Here is a 26,096-nt window from a genome sequence, read left to right as displayed (position 1 = left end):
GAAATAACTGTAAATCTAATCTGCCATGCACGAGTAGATACAACTGCTCTTAAAAACCGCTAACATAATCTATGAAATCTGGAAAGCATTAACTGCTTACCAAAAAAACTAAACCTAACAGTACTTGCCAATTGCGTACATTTCAAATTTCGAATTAAACTGTCTAAATTAACAATTTAAAAGCGCCATTAATAAGGGCATTTCAGTCCAAATATTCGTTAAATTTTTTGCCACGTAGGCTGATTGGCCATTAACCAAAAATTAACTAAATGTTTGCTAAAACACAATAACCAACGTTTAAGAGGCTTATATGGCCAAATTTTTGTAGAAAATATGAGCTGTGAAGAAGGAGAGAGAGTGGTGTGTGTGACTGGTGGTTCAGGCTATATTGCTTCATGGATTGTCAAACTCTTGCTTCAACGTGGCTACACAGTCAAAGCCTCTGTTCGTGACCCAAGTAATCTCTTTTCTTTGTGATTGTTCGAGAAAACTAATATGTGGCTCTGAATATTGATTTTCAGGTTCTGGGTTTTATTTTATTTGGTTGTTTTGTGTGAAGCAAAACCCATTAGATTAGGCCAAAAAAAAAAAAACCACCCTCATGCCATGAATCTAAATCAAGATCAAACCTTTTGCTTTGAATCGTAGTCTAATCCAAAAGAGATTGTGGACAATAATTGAAAACAGATGATCCGAAGAAAACCCAACACTTGATGTCACTTGAAGGAGCTAAAGAGAGGCTTCAATTGTTCAAAGCTGACTTATTGGAAGAAGGCTCTTTCGACTCTCTTGTTAATGGCTGTCAAGGAGTTTTTCACACCGCCTCTCCGGTTCTGGTCTCAGTCACTGACCCACAGGTTTGGCTCCGTAGAGGATCATTATCATTAATTTGCACAATGTCCATTTCTGTTTTGTCTTCTATTTGTGTGCTTGAAATCATTACTGATAATATTTCAGGGAGAGCTGATAGGCCCGGCGCTGAAAGGAACGCTTAACGTTCTCAAATCGGTCGCGAAAAATCCATCGATAAAGAGAGTGGTCTTAACGTCTTCTCTGGCTACGATTGCAATCAATGGAAGACCATTGTCCCCCGAAACGATGGTCGACGAGACTTGTTTTTCCGATCTTGATTACTGCGAGAAGATTAAGGTCTTTCTTGGAACCCAAGTTATAACTTGATTTGGTATTTGCTTACTTCATATATACATATAAAAAAAAAGCATTTCATCAATAGCTTTTTTTCTTCTTATTATGATCATACAGAATTGGTATTTTGTTTCGAAGATCTTAGCCGAAGAGGCGGCTATGAAATTCGCGAAAGAAAACGGAATTGACTTGATCACTATGAACCCTGGCTATGTAATCGGCCCTTTGTTGCAACCAACTCTGAATCTATCGGTCGAGATTATTCTCGATCTTGTTAATGGTAAAAACAACCTTCAGCTTAGCTAATCAATTAAACTCTTATAAATGTTTTTGATTAACCCTTTTTCCCGAGCAGGAACCAAAAATAATGTGTATCCAAATTTACCTTACTTGAGTGTCCATGTTAGAGACGTTGCGTTGGCACATATTCTTGGATTCGAGATTCCCTCAGCCAATGGAAGATATTGTTTAGTTGGCCACGTCAATCATTATGCAGATATTGTGACAATTTTACGAAAACTCTACCCCGATTTGAGTGTTCCCGACAAGTAAGTGGAGTGTTTTTTTTATTTTTATTTTATTTTTTTTTGTGAATCATAATATCATGAGATTACATCTTATAACCACTAGAGGTGAGATAAGTAACTATTGACATTATAGACTTTGTTAAGTCCATTTATTTACTTATGTGATATCCTTAACGAAAAATAATACTCGATTTTTGCAGATGTGAAGACGAGAAACCTCTTGCTCCGTTGTATAGACTATCGCAAGAGAAGGCAAAGAGCTTGGGAATCACTTACACTCCGATTGAAGTTATTTTGAGGGGCACTGTTGAAAGCTTGAAAGAGAAAGGATTTCTTAGGGTCTAAGTTACGTACTCGAGCCAGTTATGCAGTAACAGAGAAAGTGATCACTGCCCAAAGAAAAAGGGTCTAAGACATTTAAAACATGTTAATGAATTGAAAACAAAATAACTATGTCTCTGTGTACACAGTTATGAATGTACTAACAAACAGAGAGTTCTTATATATATGCAACTATATATATATATACACACACACACACACGGTCCATACTGACTTTTGTAAGGTATGTTGAAATCATTACAACACACGAAAGTCGTTATAATAGTTAAATTATACCTAAATAAATTTTGAAATGGTCACATACTTTATGGTTATATCATAAGGTATTTTTCCTCTCTCGTTTAAAGTAATGTTTGATTTCATACTTGCATTTTGGGAGCTGGAGGCACACTAAAAAAAAAAAGATTTACAGATATTAAACCTAATTCTCCCGAGAAGGAGTAATAATTGTTGACACTTTCATGATATGATCATAACTAAATTATTTGATAAGAAGTTGATGGTACTTAGGGTTCAAATGTGTATCAAAAAATACAAAATATAAATTATACTTTTGTTGGGGCACGAGTCTATCTCAAGGATCAATGATCATATAATAATTCATATTAATAGACGCTTTTTTAATATACTTGATTATCATAAGCTCGACTTTTTAAGTTCCTAGTCATCATTTTGTCTTATCTGTGAATAATTGAGATACCCAATAACAGTTTATTAGTTATTCTAACAAGTGTGAATGGTCATGATATTGATGCTGCTGAAAAAAGAGATGGAAACTATCGTATGCCTTTGATTCCACAATAGATAAACGACAACCAACTAAAATAATAATAAACGACAAAAAAAATGTGTGCGTGATGACAACCTTTATGTCAATTGTTGTCCTCTTTCACGTTAATAATATAGAGCTATTTATTATCCTAGATGAACTGAAGTCAGCTTTTACAGAGCTAAAGAAACAACACTATGTATACAACTTTTAAGAACTACAATGCCTTAAAAACGACAACAAAAGATCACAATATTTTTCAAAATTATGACCATTTCTTTAAATGATAGGTTTCCGGTTGAGAAATTTCATTAAGTGGGCTTAATAAGCCTTTAAATATCAAGATTAGATCCTAATGTTTAAAAATATCTAAATATGGACTTTTGACCCAAAATCGGACAAAAATACCCCTCTGAACCCTATACATTTCTCACACTTCATTTTTATCATTTCAATCACAGTCAAATCCACTCAAATCCTCTCTACTTAAGCGGGTTTCAAAAGAATCATGGGTAAGATTACTAACTTAATCGTTTTTACAAAGTTTATGATTGTATATGATAGAATGTAGCAAAAAAAAAATCGATCAGATCTGAAAACAAAGTCCAAAATCTGGGTTTAACTTGTTTGTACGATGGTATACGATGTGGTAGGATGAGATTTAACTTTTTGTACGATGAAATTTAGAAAAAAAATTGCGTTCTGTACGATGCTGTACGATGCTGTACGATTTTGTACGATGCAGTACGATGCTGTACGATGCATGTATGTACGATGCTGTATGATTCTGTACGATGCTGTACGATATAGAAGCTAATTTTGCATAGTTTTACTGTTTTTTGCAGTTTTTGTCATGATAAACGGCACTTGGGAGAACGAAGGACACCAATGGGTTTTCACCAATGCAGAATTTCGTGCATTCGTAGTTCCGAAAGAGGTAACGTACACGGAGTTAGTAGATTTGTTATACGAGAAGTTCGAGTTAGACAGATTCGCGTTCGACTTAAAACTCGAAGTCCCATACACAGTTGGTACAATTCCGCTGGGTCCTGCCGTATTGAAGGACAATGGTGATGTTTCGCATTTTATGAAGCACACATATCGTAATAGATTTCCACTTTGTGTAAGTTTGGTACCGAAACAGATCATTGCACCTATTGCGTATCGAGGAGTATGTAATGGGAAAGATGTGGAAGTTGGAATGGTGTCTCGCAATAAACCGAAGAAGAGACGGAATACTCTTGTTATCGAGGATCGACAAAATGATCCTATAATTGAAAACAAAGACGGTGGCTGTGACGATGACTTGTTTAACGAGTACAAGGGTGCCGAAAACGGTGACGAAGTATACAGGCGTGATAGAGATTGTAATCACAACAGTGATGAATATGATGGACACAATGGTGATGAATACGAAGATGGCGAAGGTGATGAAAACGAAGGTGGCGAAGGTGATGAAAACGAAGGTAGCGATGGTGATGAAGAGAATAATGACGGATATGACGGAGATAACAATGGTAGAGGTGAAGAATTTGAAGAATTCGCCAATCCCGAAGAATATGAAGAATTTGTGGAAACGTTTACGGTACCAACGGGTCATTGTGAACCATCGGGTCAATGTCAGCGTGAGCTTCCGATATGATCGGATCACCTATCGTTCCTTATTCATGGAAAGCACCCGAGTTCAGCGCCGATGATGTTGTGAAGGAAAACCCGAGTCATTATCCAAGTCATTGTTCTACAGGTAATTTAAGTGGATTCAAATGAGATTCAAGTATAATATGAAACCACCTATTGTTTAACTAACCTTTGAAACTAACAGGTAGCTCAGAAGAAATATATATTGGGCAGCAATTTGAAAACAAGCATGAACTGAAGAAACATATCCACTTGTACGCGTTGAAACATAATTTCGAATTTAGAGTGAAATCTTCTTCGAAAAAGAGATGGTATGTTCTATGCAAAGACGAGAGATGCACATGGAGGTTGAGGGGTGTCGTGCAGTGGTCTGAGATGTGGGAGATTACGTCGTACGAGGGTAAACACTCATGTGGGCGTGTTGTTCGAACAGAGGGCCATCGAGGAGCGGCACCATGGGTCATCGTTCACGTATTTAAAGACAAGTACTCAATTAACTCTATGGCGGAGTATTCGGCGCATAACGTCAGGGAAGAAGTGAAGACAAGATGAGGTGTAAACATATCGTATTTGAAAGCTTGGAGATCCAGGGAGAAAGCTATTGGGTACGTGCGGGGTACGCCGGAACAATCGTACCAGAAGTTACCGTCTTGGCTGTACATGTTGAAGCAAAAGAATCCTGGGACGTTAACAGACTTTGTGCAAGATGGTGACAAATTCAAGTATGCTTTCTTTTCCATTGGGGCGTGTCGTAGAGGCTTCAAAGCATGTCGGCCGGTCATAACATTGGACGGTGCATTTCTGAAGACAAAATACGGGGGACAGTTGCTTTGCGCAATTGCAATGGATGCGAATTCACAATTATATCCACTTGCATTTGGAGTTGTAGATAACGAGTGTCATTCTTCTTGGATTTGGTTTTTGAGAAGATTGCGAGAAGCTATCGGTTAAGACATACCTAATTTGGCGTTCATATCCGATCGCCACGTTAGCATCATACATGGTGTCGAGGTTGTGTTTCCTGGTATCCCTCACGGAGCATGTTACCATCATTTACAACTGAATGTCCAACACAAGTTCAAGACAGACCATTGTCGCTTTGAACTTTACGATGTGGCTTACGCCTTCAGTAAAACAGCATTCGAAGCTAATTTTAGACAGTTGAGACGTAAGGATGTCGAGATGGCAAAGTATCTCGAAGAAGTTGGTGTCGATCGGTGGGCCAGAGCTTTCTTTCCTGGAAAACGGTAAGAGTCTAGAACTTATTTTGTACTGAATTTTTTATGTCGTTGATTATATAAATCAAGTACATAGGTACGACCTAATGACGAGCAACAACGCAGAAAGCTTCAACAACAAAACAAGGAATGCTAGGACGTTTCCCATTATGACGTTGCTCGAGTTTATTCGATTCACACTCCAAACTTGGTTTTTTGAACGAGAAGAGATAGCGAACAAGTTGAACACAAAATTGACACCAACGTGGCAAAATGATCTCGCACAGCTAAATAATAATGCACAGTTCGTCAATGCGTACGGGCTTGGTCTATATGAATGTCATGTCAAAGACGCAATAGGTGATTTCGATGTAGACCTTATGGCGAAGACATGCACTTGCAGACTACCACAACAATTGAATATCCTGTGCGAGCATTCTATCGCAGCAGCCCAACATCGAAGCGTGGACGTCTACTCGTTATGTAGTGACTTTTATTTGAAGGAGACGTGAATTGAGATGTACAAGGAAGCCATATATCCGGTTGGCAATGAAGATCAATGGGATGTCCCGGATGAGATAAAAAACTTGAAAGTTTCGGAACCCGTTGAAAAGAAGCAAGCCGGTCGACCGAAGAAAAGTAAACAAGGAAGAAGAAGAATTAATCGATACCCATCTCAAGGCGAAAAGATTGTTGTCCAGCGAAAATGCGGGAAATGTGGTGGTAGAGGACATAACAGAAAAACATGCTCTTGGATGGATTAAAACTTTAGACTTTGTGTTATTTTTATTTTTAAGTTTAAAACTTTAACGTTTATTTAAGTTACCTGTTTATTTTCGTTAATTTATTACGAAAAGTATTGCCTAGTAATTAAATTATAACTAGGCAAAAAAGAATGCTCGATACGATTTCTCAATATAAAAGTAATATCAAGAGTCGTCTATAACTCTACTCTACAGTATGTGTTCCTCGGGCAAAGTGGAAAAGCAAAGTAATTAAAAATAGATATATGATAATAACTCGATAATATGTTTATAAGGTACTGTTACATACAAAACCAAAAAGATAAAAAAACATCCGAAAATACAAAATCACGGGATAAGGTGGTTGTAGAATAAGTCCACGCACCATTTCTTCCTGAACGTTCTCATATTGATACTTTGAAGAGTGTCAAATGATTCGTTCAGTACTATGTGCTCGACATACTTCACTGCGAACATCCCGCAATCACCGCTACAACACAAAAAAAAAAAACAAACATGTAAAATAACTTGTCAATAAAAACATAATTATTTAAAACTTGTCAAAAAAAGTTCAATTAACTAGTCAAAAAAAACTTTTTTAAAAGAACTTGTAAAAAATCTTATCAAAAAATAAACAAACTTGTAAAATAACTTTTCAAAAAAAGTTGAATATCATAACTTGTAAAAAAAAAAACATGTAAAATAACTTGTCAATAAAAACATAATTATTTAAAACTTGTCAAAAAAAGTTCAATTAACTAGTCAAATTTTTTTTTTTAAAAGAACTTGTAAAAAAAAAAAAAACAAACTTGTAAAATAACTTTTCAAAAAAAGTTGAATATCATAACTTGTAAAAAAAACAAACTTCTAAAATAACTTGTCAATAAAAACATAATTATTTAAAACTTGTCAAAAAAAGTTCAATTAACTAGTCAAAAAAACTTTTGTAAAAGAACTTGTAAAAAATCTTGTCAAAAAATAAACAAACTTGTAAAATAACTTTTGAATCCCATAACTTGTAAAAAAAACAAATTTAAAACTTGTCAAAAAAAGTTCAATAAATTTGTCAAAAAACGTGTAACAAAAAATGTCAACATGTTTACCTGTATGCACATTGTGGGACATTTTCATCGACGAGCCACGTCGGGTAAGTGAACTTAATTTCACTCTGCTTACTCTCCCGGTAAGAGCTAGCATGGTTCTTAAAGAAACCACCTATGGCCACAACCCTAGCAAATGCTCGACTCCAAGTCTGAATAATAAACATTTTAACAATGTTAAGTAACCCTTATAATTTAATTAACCACAAATAAAGGTAATAATTGTGAATAACATAACATTTTACGTACCTTCATCATCTCCGTGAAGTCCTTTTTATTATTCGACGACTGTATGAGATCCTTTTGGCAGTCGAGGACGGTAATGGTCCAAGCCTCGATGTCGATCCGAAATGTGAACCAATGAATGTTCTTGAAGTTCACGACGAACAGGATCTCGCGAGCACCATCCCAAGGCAAAATATCGGTGTCCCTATACCGAGTCATCGGGGTAATAGTTGCCCTCATGTCCCAGTCCACGGGTTCGGGCTCTATCCCCAGCTCGATGGCCTTCTTGATGTTCGCTTCTTCCTCTGTGAATCGGCCGTACACGTGCTGGACCCACCGATAATCCATGATTCGGACGTCTTGCCGATATCCGTCGAGAGCTCGTTGGCGAGCCCGAATCATGTGAATTATAGCATCAATATGCTGAGACATTACAAACATATAGCGTTATTTTAAATTGATAGGGAAAGTTAAATTATATAATTAATAACGTACCGAATCATGTAGCCATCTGGTTTCTGTCAATATCGTGTCGAAGAAATTCGTGTCTCCATCGCACGTCTTCATGCGAGCAGACTCCATGAACTTGCCGTCCCACTTTTTTGTCCGCACCCACTTAACAAAATTATCAAACTCTTTTTGCTTCGCGTCCTTCAACGGCTTGAACTTGGGGATCGGCTTTTCTGAATACTTGGGCCTCGTCGGATCAGTGAAATCCGCCCAACGCGACGACTTCTGTCGCACTTGCCGATCTGGACGTGTCGTGTGGCTTTTTCTTTTAAGCGGAGTTGTGAGCGGGCGTTGCTTATCCGGAATGACGTCTTCTCTACGAGGACTCGACGAAGAAGTCGACAACCTGGGCGAAGTCACTGGCCTGATCTCCGATCGCTTCGACGACTCGCGATGCGTAGAAGACGGCTTCTTCGACTTCTTCGATGACTCGCGATGTGAAGAAGACGGCTCGTGCGATGAAGACGCCGGCTTTTGACTAGCCGCCGGAGGAGGAGGAGGAGGAGGAGGGGTCTGGCGTTTAGGACGATCATCAGCTTGGGTCGTGGGAATATCACCCCCAGGCAAGCCCGTTGCATCCTCGAACAAAATGTTCAGCCTCTTCCACATAGCAAGCTGAAAGTCAAAGTAATAAAATATGTCACGAAATTTAAACTTGTCACAAAAATTTAAACTTAACTCTAAAACGTTAAAATAAAATTTAAACTTAACTCTAAAACGTTAAATTAAATTTAAGCTTAACTTTACAACGTTAAATTAAAGTAAAGTAAACTGAAATTTCAACTTAACTTTAAAACATTAAATTAAATTTAAACTTAACTCTAAAACGTTAAATTAAATATAAACTTAACTATAAAACGTTAAATTAAATTTAAACTCAACTCTAAAACGTTAAAATAAAATTTAAACTCAACTTTAAAACGTTAAATTATATTTAAACATAACTTTAAAACGTTAAAATAAATTTTAAACTCAACTTTAAAACGTTAAATTATATTTAAACTTAACTCTAAAACGTTAAATTAAATTTAAACTCAACTTTAAAACGTTAAATTAAATTTAAACTCAACTTTAAAACGTTAAATTAAATTTAAACTCAACTCTAAAACGTTAAATTGATTTCAATATAACTTTATTTAAATCTAACCTGGTTATCCCTGATGCGCTCAACTCTACGGCCGGTCGTGCTAAGAGCACGTAAGACTATCCCTTGTGACTGCAACATTTGTTCTTGGGATGCTCGCAGTTGTTCTTGGGAAGATCGCATTTCTTCCCACATTTTCCGTGTTATGACAAAGGGCTCGGGAATGTCGGCGCGAGAGGTTGGTGTGGGCCTCGATCCCATTGGTGGAGTGGTCGGTGTGGGCCTCGATCTCATTGCGGGAGTGTCTGACACGTGTTCGTCGTCGGAGTCTCCGACGATGGCATCTTCTGCAACAGTCGCGACTCGATCTATTTCTTCTTCGATATCCCGCGGCTTTGTCGCATCTTCTCCCTCGACGTCTATGGGGTACAGACATTTGCTCGTCTGTGTCTCGAGGAGAGTGAAAAATTCTTTCTCTGCTGCCCTTGGTCTCAGCATTTGAAGAATACCCACCTACAATACATTAATAAACGTTACCAATATTCCAAAATAATGTAAAATACATTAATAAACGTTAAATAATAAAAAGTTAACATTTTTTTTATTCAGGATGGCCTCGATGTCTTTGCCCATTATGACCACATTACTAGACCACGAGTGCATCCTGGGCACACGAATCCCCTGGTTCGACCCGAACCTAATCCCGATCTCTGGGATAGCCTCGTACGCCCAGTAATGAAGGGTATGGAGATTACCCGTCAATGTGTACTTGGCCTCTTTCTGTGCCACGTCCGGCTTGTCTTTCAACTTCTTTTGCAGCGTCTCGTGATAACGCCTTAGGTTCACCGAGAGGCTGGAATACGTCTCCGCGCAACTCAAATTTCCCCAAGGCATCTTGAAGAAGAAGGGGAGGTCTTGAACGATGTATAGAAATTTCTGCCACCTTTCTTCGATGGCTTAGTTGGCCGGCTGCCCTAGAAGATACCCATAGACGAATACGAGCAGCCCGAGCTTGAACGCATCATCATGGCTTTGACATATGGTGAACGCGTTGATCAACGCGCTCAACTTGCTTCCGACAACACCGTTCAAGTGGTCCGTGATCAATCGATCGTTGTTTCGCTCGTCTTGTTCGGCTTTGGTCGGACTGTCTTCATAGCTCATCCCCGAGATGAGTGCGTACTCGAGGCGTCCAAATCGTACTCGTTTGCCTCCGATACCAAAATGTATCCCCCCCCCGTACCGTCGCCTCGATCTTCTTCTGAAAGAGAGTATGTACGAGCACCGGTGAGAAACCAAGCTCGCTCTCCGTAAAAAATTGCTCGAACGGAGTCCCGAGGATTCGTTCTTTTATCCCGAGCTCATCGAATCTCCTCCGTACCAGCTTCAAGATCCCCGTCCCACCGTAGGTGATACGCCCCGGGAATGAGACGTTGTATATGTAGTTCAAATTGTCCTAAAAAAACAACAAAATTAGGTCAGAAAAACAATTCTGTTGTCAATGGTGCCCACAAGAAGAGTTGTAATCTTTGTATTATACATTTGATGTAATAAAGTCTCATGAAGACTCTTGCTTGTAATTGCTTATTCATTAATAAAAAGTTGAAACGTTCATTCAATCTTCCTTGTTTGAAGCTTTATGATAAAACCTTAGTCTTTAGTCCATAAACAAACTAAACAACTTACGAAGAGACAAATGTAGATTTGCATGAACAAACTCTTCGTAGTTTGCTTAAAACGATATATTCGCAATCTAAGGGTCAAAGGACTATTGACCTCAGTACGATTGTTAGAAGAATCTATGATGTCTGGTTATGAGACATTGAGAGTTGGAGACTCTATAGTTCTTCTAGGTATCTTCCGAATGTACTGAATTGACCAGTGCACTTCTAGAGACAAGATAAGAACAAACCATTTAACCTCTTATGTCTCGAAGTCACTACGTATGAATTGCATCGTGCTTACCTTAATCCTGAAATGAGACATGCCATTTCACACCTTACGTATTCTCATTTGAGAAAGTAAGAGTTCGGACACACTATGTGATTCCGAACAAGGCCTATTGGTGAAGTACTAAGTTGTGAGAATGTCATGAGTAACTTTGTGAAGTTCTCATAGATATGGAATTCATGTACAAGATTGCTGAAATGCAATGTATATCACCTCATGCTTTGTTCCTTGGAGTGTGAATAAATGAACTGGCCAGTGTCCAAATTGAGTCTTGACTCTTTTGGATGAAACAATGTGACTTGTTAGCTCCTCGTCAATACATTGTTTCTAACTTATTCACAAGCGACAAAGGAGTTGAGGAAATAACAGCTAGAAGGGTAAAATGGTAATTTTGTAAATCCCGACTAGCTGATGATATTCATGAAGGGTAAACACTGATAATATTCTGTGGATCCGCTCATTACAATTAGGTTGAATTCTTGAGTAGAAAATAAATTCATTTGAACCGAGAGATTTTCAGTGTCAACTCTTTAGTGGAGTCAGTTGACATTAAGCTAAACTTGGAAAAGGTTTGTGAACTTTTGAGTCCAAGTATTTTAGCTCAAGCTTTGTTCATTTGGATCCATGAGGTCACTGTCACGAATCACATCGATTAGGAATAGTTAAACTGGAAGCTAAGTCGAAACAAGAACGAAAATTGTCAGTCTTTTGAGACATAAGATGAAATGGATGTCAATAATTTTTTTGACAAGTTCATTTGATGACTTAATGTCACTCGGCCATATTGAAATAATTGGGCCTTGTGGATTAATTTCATTTCATAAGAATTTTATTGAAAATTCTTAATGGGCATTTCTCATGTTGTCATGAACAAATGAAGAAGCTTCTAGAAGCTCCTTCTAGAATGAGTTTGGGCGCCTACCCTATAGAGAAATAGGAGAGATTATTTTGTGCATAAATGTATCAAGATACTTGCCAAAAGAAAAAGAGGAAACAAATTTGCATATGGATGCTTAAGAATTTCGGCCAAGTTGAGAAAAAGGCAAGGCATGGAACAAAAAAGGAAACATATCCAAGGCTTAATAAAGCCTATGTTGGCCGAGTGTCTCAAGAGAAAAAAGGGGAAATTGGCTCATGAATATGTGATATTCTATAGAAGAGGAAACTACCTTATTGAAGGTGAGACCTCTCCTATAAATAGAAGCCCCTTCCTTCACATTTCATTCATTCCAAGTTTTAGAGATTTGAGAGACTCTCTCTCTAGAACCTTGGCCGATCCTCTCTCTCTCTCTCTCTTCAATTTCATTTTATTGTTTTGGCACCTAGGTCCTCATTTGACCTAGAGTTTAGCTCTGCGACTTCAAGACTCGTTCTTAAGTCGTAGTGTATAAAAGTGCCCACTCACTGATTCCTTTATTTCGAGTGATTTAGTGATAGAAACTTTCGTGGTTGCTCGAGGTGCCGAGGAAAGAAAGAGAGACGTGCTGCGAGGGGAGACGAGCGTTGCAAACTTTCCAAAAGCTTCTCAAAGTTCAAGCTTCAAGAAAGGTTAGTAAACTTCTATGCTCATTATAGTTTTTATTTATATGTACTTGCTCTTTGTCTAGGTTAGTAAAAAACTGTTTTTACTTGAAAAGAAATTTTTTTAAAATTCCGCCGCTTTGCGAAGCGTTAAACTTTTTCTTAAACCCTAGATCAATTCCAACAAATTCATCGTATGGCATCGTACAGACTCGTATAGCATCGTATAACAAAAATTTCAACTTTTTTTAAATCTATCGTACGGCATCGTACAGAATCGTACAACATCGTGAAACAAAAAATTTAATTTTTTTTTTAAAATCATCGTATAGCATCGTATAGCATCGTACAGCATCGTACAACATCGTACAGCATCGTACGACACTTTTTAAAAAAAAACATAAACCCATCGTACACCATCGTATCGCATCGTACAGAGATATGAATTTCATCGTACGACATCGTATAGCATCGTACGACATTGTACGATGCCAGATTTTCATCGTACACTGGCCCCCAATTTTTAACCCTAACTTTCTAAATCCGATCAAAAACAGCTCAAATAACCACAAATCAGATAAATCTTAAGTCCTAATATCTATTCTGACTATTTTTTTTTATGAGATTTAACAAGAAATTAGTTGAAAAACTCACCTTTTTCGACGTTTTGAGAGCTCGAGATTTCTGAGCATCACCGCCGCCGGAGATTGAAGCTTGAGTATCGTACGCCGTCGTAATGACTCGTATGATATCGTACGCGAATTTTTTTTTTATATGAGAGATTTGAGCGAGTGAGATAAACTGAGAGTAAGAGGGAAAGTTTGAGTTCAAATCAGTATATAAGGTCAAGGGGCATTTTTGTCCATTTTCAGTACAAAAGTCCATATTTAGATATTTTTAAATATTAAGGTCTAATCTTGATATTTAATATCTTATTAAGCCTAATTAATGAAATTTCTCTCTTCCGGTTTCCCTATGTTTTTTTTCAAGTCCTTCTCAATATTTTATGTGGAATTTGTATGTGATAGTATTATTTTGCTTACAAACACCCTATAAGTTTACAATGATTTTCTTATTATTAAATTCTGGCTCGACCTATATTTGTGATATCGTCATCAGTGACCGCAGAAGAAAAGGAAAAAGAGAAAATGATATATAAAGAGAAGAGAAATGATAGGAGGTGAAGGAATATCGGTAACGTTTTTAGCTATAATCAATTTCCTTTTCTGCTATAAACGTTGTGTACGGTGCACCACTATTTAACACACAAAAAGATACATAATTTTCATTATTGTATTAATAGTGGTCCAGAAACAAAAAAGCGACCTAACATTACCCAAAAAAACGAGGTTCGTAATATATCATATACACGAAAGTATCACCCCAAAAGCACAGGGTTATTTTAGTCTCTGAAGAAGAAGAAGAAGAAGAGAGATGAGTTGTGAAGAAGGAGAGAAAGTTATGTGTGTGACTCGTGCTTCAGGCTATATTGCTTCATGGATTGTCAAACTCTTACTTCAACGTGGTACTTGTTAAGCCGTTTTTTGGATTTAACATTTGAGGACACGTGTTGTGCCTGGAATAGTCACGTGCCTAGTATTGGATCGGCCCAAATTGCTTTTCGAGAGTCCAAAGGGCTCAAGGAAGTTCGGGACAAAGCCCAAAGCGTCAAAGAGCTTCAGAGGATCTTAGAATCGCAAAGAGGGAAATAATGCTTTGCCTTCTTCTTCGTCGGGAATGCGTTCTTCGTCTTTGATTCCTGGCCTGGAGGTCGAGCCTGCCTGGAGGTCGAGCTCGCCTGGAGGTCGAGCCTGGCCTGGAGGCCGACCCTGGCTGGAGGTCGAGCCTGCCTGGAGGTTGAGCTCGCCTGGGGGGTCGAGCTCGCCTGGAAGTCGAGTCTGGCCTAGAGGTCGACCCTGGCTGGAGGTCGAGCTCGCCTGGAGGTCGAGTCTGGCCTGGAGGTCGACCCTGGCTGGAGGTCGAGCTCGCCTGGAGGTCGAGCCTGCGTGGAGGTCGAGCTCGCCCGGAGGTCGATCTTGTCTGGAGGTTGAGCTCGCCTGGAGGTCGAGCCTGGCTTGGAGGTCGACCCTGGATGGAGGTCAAGCCTGCCTGGAGGTTGAGCTCGCCTGGGGGGTCGAGCTCGCCTGGAGGTCGAACCTGGCTGGAGGTCGAGCCTGCGTGGAGGTCGAGCTCGCTCGGAGGTCGATCCTGCCTGGAGGTTGAGCTCGCCTGGGGGATCGAGCTCGCTTGGAGGTCGAGCCTAGCTTGGAGGTCAACCCTGGCTGGAGGTCGAGCCTGCCTGGAGGTTGAGCTCGCCTGGGGGGTCGAGCTCGCCTGGAGGTCGAACCTGGCTGGAGGTCGATCCTGGGGGGCGTGACCGTGCTCTTCATGAGCTGCCTACGTACCCGCTTTGCGGGATCAGGTCATGACGTAGTTCAGGTCGAGTGTGTTTGCTATGTGAGTGGATTCTTGGATTTTTGTTTTTCTTCCTCCCGCCGAGAGGTGGCTCTCGGTCTTTGTTTATGATCCGGGATAATTTTGAAGTTGGGAGAGTATTTGGCTGAGAGAATTCTGGGGTTGAGAGTCTCTGGGGTTGAGAGGATTTTGAGTTCAGAGGATTCTGAGTTGAGTGTCCATCCCATTTTGATTTGTGTGAGTGAGCTATTTATAGGGAAAACATGCCGCTTGTTGAAAATTCGCTTGTCGCTTGTTGAAAATTCGCTTGTCGCTTGTCGAAAATTCGCTTGTCGCTTGTTGAAAATTCGCTTGTCGTTTGTTGAAAATTCGTTTGTCGCTTGTTTTTAGTCATGCGTATTTTTAGCATTTGACTAAATTGTCCTTTTATATTGTAACGTCGTTTTTGCAATTGAGGCGTCGTTTTTACCGTAAGAAAAAGACGGCATAACAGTACTTAGGGCTCAAATGTGTATCAAAAAATACAAAATATAAATTATACTTTTGTTGGGGCACGAGTCTATCTCAAGGATCAATGATCATATAATAATTCATATTAATAGACGCTTTTTTAATATACTTGATTATCATAAGCTTGACTTTTTAAATTCCTAGTCATCATTTTGTCTTATCTGTGAATAATTGAGATACCCAATAACAGTTTATTAGTTATTCTAACAAGTGTGAATGGTGAGTCATGATATTGATGCTGCTGAAAAAAACAGGGAAACTATCGTATGCCTTTGATTCCACAATAGATAAACGACAACCAACTCAAATAATAAACGACAAAAATACAAAAAGAAAGAAATGTGTGCGTAATGATAGCCTTTATGTCAATTGTTGTCCTCTTTCACGTTAATGATAATAGAGCTATTCATGATCATAGATGAACTGAAGTCAGCTTTTACAAAGCTAAAGAAACAACAATATATAGAAACGACAACTTTTAAGAACTACTGTGCCTTAAAACGACAACAAAAGATAGATGACATTATTTTTCAAAATGATGACCTTTTCTTTAAATGATGGGTTTCACTATATTTTATGTGGACTTTTTGTATGTGATAGTATTATTTTGCTTATAAACACCCTATAAATTTACAATGATTTCTTATTATCAAATTCTGGCTCGACCTGATATCGTCATCAGTGACCGCAGAAGAAAAAGAAAAGAGAAAGAGGTACAAGAGAAAATGATATATAAAGAGAAGAGAAATGATAGGAGGTGAAGGAATATCGGTAACATTTTTAGCTATAATCAATTTCCTTTTCTGCTATAAACGTTGTGTACGGTGCACCACTATTTAACACACAAAAAGATACATAATTTTCATTATTGTATTAATAGTGGTCCAGAAACAAAAAAGCGACCTAACATTACCCACAAAAACGAGGTTCGTAATATATAATATACACGAAAGTATCACCCCAAAAGCACAGGGTTATTTTAGTCTCTGAAGCAGAAGAAGAGAGATGAGTTGTGAAGAAGGAGAGAAAGTTGTGTGTGTCACCGGAGCTTCAGGCTATATTGCTTCATGGATTGTCAAACTCTTGCTTCAACGTGGTTACACCGTCAAAGCCTCTGTTCGTGACCCAAGTAATTTTTATTCTATTTTTTATTATTTTTTTGTGATTGTTCAAGAAATTTCTTATGTGGCTGTGAAAATGATTTTGAGATTTTGGGCATTATTTGGTTGTACATTGTTTATTTAAACTCGTAGTCTAATCCAAAAGAGAGTGTGGACAATAATTTAAAACAGATGATCCGAAGAAAACAGAACACTTGATGTCACTTGAAGGAGCTAAAGAGAGGCTTCATTTGTTTAAAGCTGACTTATTGGAAGAAGGCTCTTTTGACTCTCTCGTTCATGGCTGCCAAGGCGTTTTTCACACAGCCTCGCCGGTTATTTTCTCTGTCGCAGACCCACAGGTTTGGACAATATCCATTTCTGTTTTCTCTTCTATTTGTGTGCTTGAAATCATTACCGATAATATTTCAGGGAGAGTTGATAGACCCGGCGCTGAAAGGAACGCTTAACGTTCTCAAGTCGGTCGCGAAGAATCCATCGATAAAGAGAGTGGTCTTAACGTCTTCCATGGCTACGGTCTCGTTCAACAAAAGACCTTTGTCCCCCGAAACAGTCATGGACGAGACTTGGTTTTCCGATCTTGATTATTGCGAGGAGATTAAGGTATTTATGTGACCCCAAAGTTTTAACTTGATTTGGTACTTGCTTAATTACTTCATAAAAGCATTTCATCAATAGCTTTATTGATATATTTTTCTTCTTATTTTATGATATCACACAGAATTGGTATGTGGTTTCGAAGATCTTAGCCGAAGAGGCGGCCATGAAATTTGCGAAAGAAAATGGAATTGACTTGATCACTATGAACCCTGGCTTCGTAATCGGCCCTTTGTTACAACCAACTCTGAATTTGACCGTTGAGATGATCCTGAATCTTGTAAATGGTAAACATATAAAAACTTCATCAACTCTTAATTAGCCGATCAATTCAGCTTCAATGTACATGTTTTCTAATTTACCGTTTTTTCGGAGCAGGAGCGAAAATTGCGTATCCAAATTTATCTTACAGAAGTGTGGACGTAAGAGACGTTGCGTTGGCACATATTCTTGGATTCGAAATTCCTTCGGCCCATGGAAGACACTGTTTAGTCGGCCACGTCAATCATTATGCAGATATCGTGACAATTTTACGAAAACTTTATCCCGATTTGAGTGTTCCCCAAAAGTAAGTAAAGTGTTTTTTTTTATTATCATAATATAAGTAAAGTACCATGAGATTACGTCTTATAACCACTAGAGGTGAGATAAGTAACTCAAGACATGGTAGACTTTGTTGTGTCCATTTATATTCTTATGTGATATCCTAGACGAAATATATCGATTAAGTTGATGAACATGAATACTCGATTTTTGGAATTTCGACACCTTTTTCTTATTTTTTATTTATTTTTGCAGATGTGAAGATGAGAAACCTCTTGCTTCGGCGTATAGAGTATCGCAGGAGAAGGCAAAGAGCTTGGGAATCACTTACACTCCAATTGAAATGACTTTGAGGGACACCGTTGAAAGCCTGAAAGAGAAAGGATTTCTTGGCGTCTAAGTAACGTTGTTGAGCCAGTTATATTTGTAGCAGATAAAGTGATAAAGGATTTCCCGAATAAATCTAGCCATATCGAAGACACTTCGGTACATTTTGAACATGTTCATGAATGATTTCAATAATTAATATTTGAATTAATGACATTTTTAGTCCCTCATCTTTGACCACTTTAAAAGTTACACCCCTAACGAAAAAAACTGCTTTATCAATCCTTTATGATAGTCATTTTTTCATTTTCAGTCCTTCTGTTAAAAAACCGTCAAAACAGATGAAAAATGTATCATGTGCTTATCATGTGCTTTTTAAATGAGGACAAAATCATAATTTAATAATAAATTAAAAAACAAATCATATTACAATTAAAATTAATAAAATAAAAAATAAACCATCACAGTATCCTCTTCGACAGCGAGCGGTGGTTCGAAATCCTTATCCTCGGCTCTGTCGCCGCTGACAGCGAGCGGTGGTTCAAAATCCTCGCTCTTGCTCTCCATGTAAACGTCGGGTTCTTCGCTCATGGACTTTCGCTTGGCCTTCTTCAAACTAGCCCTCATCGTAGAACCGCCATTATCGACCAGGATCTCCAAATCCTTCGTCCTGTTCGTCTCTCTGTGCTCTCTCAAAGTGAAATCCCAAGACGAATCGCGAAATATCAGTCCTCCTCCTCCGTTGCTATCCTCACCACAGTTCAACAGTTCTAAAAATTCCTTGTCTGTTTCCACAAACCCAGTATCCAATTTCTCACCCTCGCACATGTTTCTGAAGTAATTCAAAAAAGACAAAAAAAAATTGAGGGATTCTAGAAGATGCTTCAAACTTCGATCAAGCTCCAAGTACAACGATAATACGAGGGAATCAGTAATTTCCAGACCAAAACTCACAAACCTCTCATCAGCAAAGAAGAAACTTCATTGCCAAGGTCGGTCTCAAAATGTCGGGTTACAGCTGGAAGAAGTTCGACGAGGACGAGGACCGATCTGAGAAGCCCCGCAGCTATGGAGTCACCGAGATGCGAGGTCCAAATTACAATCTCCTCAACCAAAACCTTCTACAGGTAATTCGTTTTTCTTTGCATTGTAGTCTTTTTACTCTGTTTTTTCTTTGAATTCAATCATCCCTCAAATGTCTCGTCATTTTTGTTCGTTGCTTCATTTCCGCGTTCTCAATCGCCCCGACCACCGTCGATCTCTTCTTCTACACCGCTATCCCTCCCTCCGTCGACTCTCCGATCGCGCGAATCACCGATTCGACGGTCTCGTTCGCGTAAAACTCCACCATCTCCGGCTTCCCCACCGTCAAATCGCCCACCACGTGGTATAGAAACACAGACGCCATAGTTGAACCTTGCGAAATCAAAATCCAAGCAACTAAAATTAAAATTTCTCTGATCGTGCATCGGAACTAAAGAAAACGAAACTGAAATACCTCGATCAGCCTCAGATCAGCTCAGCTCCGTGAATTTCCCTTCCCTTCGGAAAGTATGCGTCTCGGTTTTCCTTCGCCAAGCTTCTTTTTTTCTTCTTCTTGCCCAGGAAAGATAGAGAGAGAGAGAGAGAGAAGAAGATATTTGTTTTTATTTTTAGAATTCTTATTTTTATTTGTATTTATTTTATTAATTTTAATTGTAATATGATTTGTTTTTTAATTTATTATTAAATTACGATTTTGTCCTCAATTAAAAGGCACGTGATGCGCACATGATTCATTTTTCATCTGTTTTGACGGTTTTTTTAACAGAAAGACTGAGAGTGAAAAAATGACTATCATAATGGGTCAAGACTGCAAGTTTTTTTAATTAGGGACCAAGGTGTTAAAGAGGTCAAAGACGAGGGGCCAAAAATGTCATTAATTCTTAATATTTACTTATTCTCCTTTTTTTTTTTTTTTTTTTTGCAATAATCAACATAAATTCATTAAATTTAAAAAAAAAATCACTGTATTTGATTGCTCATTAATATCATGATATGAATTATTATTATTATTGATAAATTTGATTTAAAACAAATTCATTTATTCATTAACTGTGATCCGCGGCGTACACCTATTTTTAAGCATGAACTTTATGAGCCACTGAATTCCATATGACAATCGTCATCAGTGACATCACAGTTCTCCTATCAATAAAATAGCTCAATTTTTTTTTGCTGTACGAGGTAAAAGAGAATAACTTTATTTATTTATGAGTGGTTTGTAATAGATAAACATTCAGTGGTGAAATCTAAACGACAAATATAATCCATCAAAGGTAACGCCTTTGAAGAACAAACAAAGACTCACGTGGCTTGAACATATACACGTAGTATTACCATAAAACACAGAGCTATAGTGTTTGAAGAAGATAAGAGACCTTAAAAAAAAATTAGTCTTTGAAGAAGATGATGAGCTGCGAAGAAGGAGAGAGAGTGGTGTGTGTGACTGGTGGTTCAGGCTATATTGCTTCATGGATCGTCAAGCTCTTGCTTCAACGTGGCTACACAGTCAAAGCCTCTGTTCGTGACCCAAGTAATATATATATGTATTAGTATATTTTATTTGTTGTGATTGTTCAAGAAATATATAATGTGGCACCCGTAGTCTAATCTAAAAGAAATTGTGGACAATAATCTAAAACAGATGATCCGAAGAAAACCCAACACTTGATGTCACTCGAAGGAGCTAAAGAGAGGCTTCAATTGTTCAAAGCTGACTTATTGGAAGAAGGCTCTTTTGACTCTCTTGTTAATGGCTGTCAAGGCGTTTTTCACACCGCCTCGCCGGTTCAGGTCTCAGTCGCTGACCCACAGGTTTGGCTCGGTAGATTGATTTGCACAATGTCCATTTCTGTTTTCTCTCATATTTGCATGCTTGAAATCATTTTCATTTTTGAGAGTTTGGTGTTTCATAGTTTTCATGTGCATCTGTTTTTCTCTTACCCTGTGTTTGAAATCAAGAAAATAGGAAAAATATAATATTTTCTATTTTGTGTTGACTGGATGGAGTGAAAATAAAATCAGGAGAGAAAATGGATAGCTAAGAGATTTGATAATCAATGGATAACTAAAAATCAGAAGGAAAATGAAGTTCCTCCGAATTTCTGTATGTAAAGCCTGCGGTTATGTCTCTTTTGTCACTATTCCATTCTCTTCCCTTGTATTTTTTGTGACTTTGAAACACAACATACATGTACTTAAGATTTTCTCTCTTATTTTACCTTACATTTCATTTCCTTCAAACTTTCCCTCACATTTTCAGGTTTCATAGAGACCCTTATACTGCAAGCTTGAAAAATCAATGAGGGATAATTGTCTTAATGATTTTGATTGCTAATATTTCAGACGGAGTTGATAGACCCGGCTCTGAAAGGAACGCTTAACGTTCTCAAGTCGGTCGCGAAGAATCCTTTGATAAAGAGAGTCGTCTTAACGTCTTCCATGGCTACGGTCTCATTCAACAAGAGACCTTTGTCCCCTGAAATAGTAGTAGACGAGACTTGGTTTTCCGATCTTGATTTCAACAAAGAGACGAAGGTGTTTATTATGTACATAAATTACATTCCGTCGATTTTACTTTACGATTTAGAACACTAATAGCAACTAATTCCTTTTTTTGTGATCATGCAGAATTGGTACGTTGTTTCGAAGATCTTAGCGGAAGATGCGGCTATGAAGTTTGCGAAAGATAACGGAATCAACTTGATCACCATAAACCCTAGCTTTGTAATAGGCCCTCTATTACAGCCAACTCTTAACCTGACTGTCGAGATGATTCTAAATCTTGTAAATGGTATAAAAAAAAAAAAAAAAAAAAACTCATAGTAAGACTATCAATTAAACTCTTATATGTACTTTTAACTAACCATTTTTCCTATGCAGGAACCAAAAGTGCATACCCAAATTTACCTTACAATAGTGTGGACGTAAGAGACGTTGCATTGGCACATATTCTTGGATTCGAAATTCCTTCGGCCGATGGAAGATATTGTTTAGTCAGCCACATCAATCATTATGCTGACATCGCGACAATTTTACGAAAACTCTTTCCTGATTTGAGTGTTCCCCAAAAGTAAGTGAGGTTTTTTCCTCAATCATAGGTTAAGTATGATCACAAGATTATATCTTTAAATTTAATTGGAGGTGAGATACGTAACTCATCACAATGAAAGCTTTTTAAAGTTCATTTATCTTCTTATGTGAGATCGATCCTCAACGTCAACGATATATATTATTAAAGTTACTCAAAATTAATTTTACGACTCATTTCTTCGAAATTCCGCACTTTCTTTGCAGATGTGAAGACGATAAACCTCTTGCTCCGGTGTATAGAGTATCGCAGGAGAAGGCAAAGAGCTTGGGAATCACTTACACTCCAATTGAAATGACTTTGAGGGACACCGTTGAAAGCCTGAAAGAGAAAGGATTTCTTGGCGTCTAAGTTACGTTGTTGAGCCAGTTATGTTTGTAGCAGATAAAGTGATAAAGGATTTCCCGAATAAATCTAGCCATATCTAAGACACTTCGGTACATTTTGAACATGTTCATGAATGATTTCAATAATTAATATTTACTTATTCTCCTTTTTTTTTAGATTTGTTAATAACTAGCCAATAGTTAGAGGGGATATTAAAATAGTAGCCAATCTATTAGTTTATTTGACTAAATAGCCAATATTACACAGAGTACCAAAAATGCCCTTTTCTCTCACTTCACCGTAAACAACCTCCATTCGCTGCCCGATCTCGCTGGAGATGAGAGATCCGATGGCAGTGACGACGAAATCGCCGTCGAAGAGGACGGCCTGTCAGCGGCGGAGCACCAGCACGGCCACCCGATCTGGATGATCGCCACCGCGGGGCTTCAGCAATCGGTCATAAACTCCATCGCCGTCGCGAAGTACCGGAGGAGCGAGGGCTTGATCGACGGAACGGACTGTTCCATCTGCCTGAGCGAATTTTGCGACGGAGAGACCGTAGGGATGCTTCCAAAGTGCAGCCACGCCTTCCACGTGGCGTGCATCGACGCCTGGCTCCGATCGCACACGAATTGTCCCCTCTGCTGCGCCAACATCGTGGCTCCGTCGCCGCCGCAGCAGAATTTCGACCGCGCGTCGGCGGATATCGGCGGAGGTGACGGCTTCGGTGAGATCTCGGCGGCGGTGGAGGAGAGCGAGGTGGTTAGGGTTCGCGCTTGGGCGATCGGTTTCGATGGACCACGAGGTGGTCAAAGGGCGTTTGTTAGGCGGTCAAAAGAGAGAGGAGAGGTTTTGGAGGATGGTGAGAGTTAGTCATGTGGGGATGAAGAAGAGGTCTCTGTCTTGCGGCGGAGTGAGGTTTTTGTCGTCTTCCTCGATGACCAGAGCGCTTAGCGACGGCGATTACTGGCTCAGGCTCGCGGATTCGATTCTTCTTCCGCTCTGACCTTTTTATTTGGTCTCACTTTTTGTGGCTGACTATGTATGTATATAACATAACATATAAAAGGCTTTCAGTGGATTGTGAAGCAAAAAAGTAATAAGAACAAAATATAAAACAAACATTTTTTTTTAATTTGAGGAAAAACATCTTGTTTTAATTTTTAAGTAAATTGTAGAAAATAGGTAAATAATTAATAAATCTGATGATATAACTTAATCTGATGTGTGATATGGTATAAACAAGAATGGTAAGTCAAGATTAACTTTTGTTCTTGTTTTGATTAATAAGATTTACTACTGTTTTGGTTACGGTAAATAAAATTTACTTTTGTTCTTTTTACGGTAAATAAGATTTACTATTGTTATTGTTACGGTAAATAAAATTTACTTTTGTTCTTGTTACGGTAAATAAGATTTACTATTGTTCTTGTTACGGTAGATAAGATTTACTTTTGTTCTTGTTACGGTAAATAAGATTTACTATTGTTATTGTTACGGTAAATAAGATTTACTTTTGTTCTTGTTACGGTAAATGAGATTTACTTTTGTTATTGTTACGGTAAATAAGATTTACTATTGTTATTGTTACGGTAAATAAGATTTACTTTTGTTCTTGTTACGGTAAATGAGATTTACTTTTGTTCTTGTTACGGTAAATAAGATTTACTATTGTTATTGTTACGGTAAATAAGATTTACTTTTGTTCTTGTTACGGTAAATAAGATTTACTTTTGTTCTTGTTACGGTAAATAAGATTTACTGTTTCTTGTTACGGTAAATAAGATTTACTATTGTTCTTCTTACGACAAATAAAATTTATTGTAGTTTTTGTTAATGTTAATTAGATTTACTAATTTTTTTTGTTATGGATGATATTATTTACTACGATAGTTAATAATATTAACCTAAGGGTATTATTGGAATATTAGAATGTTGTCATGATAAATTGGCTACTTTCCTAAATATATTAATAGTTGGGTTATAATTTTAAAATTCGGGTGTTATTTTGGCTAGTTCTTTAGCCGGCCTTTTTTTTTTTTTGCAATAATCAACATCAATTCATTAAATTTTTGTATAAAAAAAATCACTGTATTTGATTGCTCATTAATATCATAATGAAATATTACTATTATTGATAAAATTTGATTTAAAACAAATTTATTTATTCATTAACTGTGATCCGCGGCGTACACCTATGTTTAAGCATGAAACTTATGAGCCACTGAATTCCATATGACAATCGTAATCAGTGACATCACAGTTCTCCTATCAATAAAATAGTTCGTTGACATCACAGCTTTCATAAAGCGTATATTCTGTCTTTATAGTTCGTTGGGATTAAATTTAATCCAACCTAGATTAATCTTACTTGGGTTAGTTTGCTTATAGTTGGCAAACTATGGCTATTTTACAAAAGCTTAATTTCTATTTTCGTTACTCGCATCAGCGTTGATGTGGGACCCACCTTAATTTCTTAGCCTAGCCTATCGTTGATGCTTTGCCGAGCTGTCAAGCCCGTCATCGCTTATTATTTTTCAAACCAAGTTTTCAATCATTTAATTTAGAAAAAATTGTACAAAATAACAATTTGAAATTTATGGTATAAATCGCTCCTTTTTTAAATTTTAAATGATTTTCCGTTATTTTAATTTCAAAAATAAAAAATATTATATGAAAATATTGTTTAGATATATAACCACATAAAACAATAGATTTTGTCATTTAACTAACTTTTTGTAAGTTTTTAGTAAATGACCATAAAAATTTATTTACAACATTAAATTGACATAAATATCTTGTAAATTGTCTAAAAATGATCAAATTTAGAAGATGTCAAATGACTATTTATTTAAAATATAAAAAAAAATTGTCATGAGTCTTTGTGGTGCTCGCCGTCATGAGTCTTCACTCGGCTCTCTGGACCAGTCTTCGCGGTGGTTCGTCGTCGTGGCGCTCCGCGGTAGGCCACGGTGCTTTAACCCATTATCCCACTAACGCACAATTCCACCAACACCCACTAATTCAACATATATCCTATTTTAATGTGCCATAACCCACGTACACTATTCAGTAGTAAACAAAAACTCATGAAATTCCTTCAACGGTACAATTAAAAACCTAATATAGTTTGTTGACTAAGTCTAGATTAATAACTAACAGTCGTTTGAGTGATTCATGAGAGAAGATATTTGTTCTTCTTCATTTCTGTGTGGCTCGGCTGGAGCTCATGGGAGAGAGATCATGAAGATCTTTTTTTGTTTTTGTCCTGGGAGTTCTAGAGAGGAGAGAGTGAGTACCTCCCTTTTTTTTCTCCGGAGTACCATGATAAACCCCAAAGTCCTCTCATTTT

General features: G+C 37.8%; 3 protein-coding genes and 1 pseudogene across 3 annotated transcripts; all 4 read left to right on the top strand.

Moving 5' to 3' along the window:
- Positions 1–312: 312 nt before the first annotated feature.
- On the top strand, positions 313–2,160 carry LOC149382792 (phenylacetaldehyde reductase-like). Its single transcript, XM_089629642.1, has 6 exons — positions 313–457; positions 688–857; positions 958–1,149; positions 1,264–1,426; positions 1,502–1,694; positions 1,874–2,160. Exons 1-6 carry the CDS (start codon positions 334–336, stop codon positions 2,016–2,018), a joined length of 987 nt encoding a protein of 328 aa, XP_089485768.1. The 5' UTR covers positions 313–333; the 3' UTR covers positions 2,019–2,160.
- A 14,537-nt stretch (positions 2,161–16,697) lies between these two features.
- LOC149382791 (phenylacetaldehyde reductase-like) lies at positions 16,698–18,501 on the top strand. Its single transcript, XM_089629639.1, has 6 exons — positions 16,698–16,826; positions 16,990–17,159; positions 17,230–17,421; positions 17,540–17,702; positions 17,794–17,983; positions 18,214–18,501. The coding sequence occupies exons 1-6, from the start codon at positions 16,703–16,705 to the stop codon at positions 18,356–18,358; spliced, it is 984 nt and encodes a 327-aa protein (XP_089485765.1). The 5' UTR covers positions 16,698–16,702; the 3' UTR covers positions 18,359–18,501.
- Positions 18,502–20,619: 2,118 nt separating this feature from the next.
- LOC149382790 (phenylacetaldehyde reductase-like) lies at positions 20,620–22,904 on the top strand. The gene is made up of 6 exons (XM_089629637.1): positions 20,620–20,860; positions 20,972–21,141; positions 21,673–21,864; positions 21,958–22,120; positions 22,210–22,399; positions 22,624–22,904. Exons 1-6 carry the CDS (start codon positions 20,734–20,736, stop codon positions 22,766–22,768), a joined length of 987 nt encoding a protein of 328 aa, XP_089485763.1. The 5' UTR covers positions 20,620–20,733; the 3' UTR covers positions 22,769–22,904.
- A 116-nt stretch (positions 22,905–23,020) lies between these two features.
- On the top strand, positions 23,021–23,720 carry LOC149382789 (RING-H2 finger protein ATL54 pseudogene; annotated as a pseudogene).
- Positions 23,721–26,096: the final 2,376 nt, after the last annotated feature.

Source organism: Urtica dioica, chromosome 10, assembly GCF_054948205.1.
Source record: "Urtica dioica subsp. dioica isolate 48M chromosome 10, U.dioica_male_clone48M_v1_H2, whole genome shotgun sequence".
Taxonomy (NCBI): Eukaryota; Viridiplantae; Streptophyta; class Magnoliopsida; order Rosales; family Urticaceae; genus Urtica; species Urtica dioica.
This window is presented reverse-complemented; position numbering and strand designations above follow the sequence as displayed.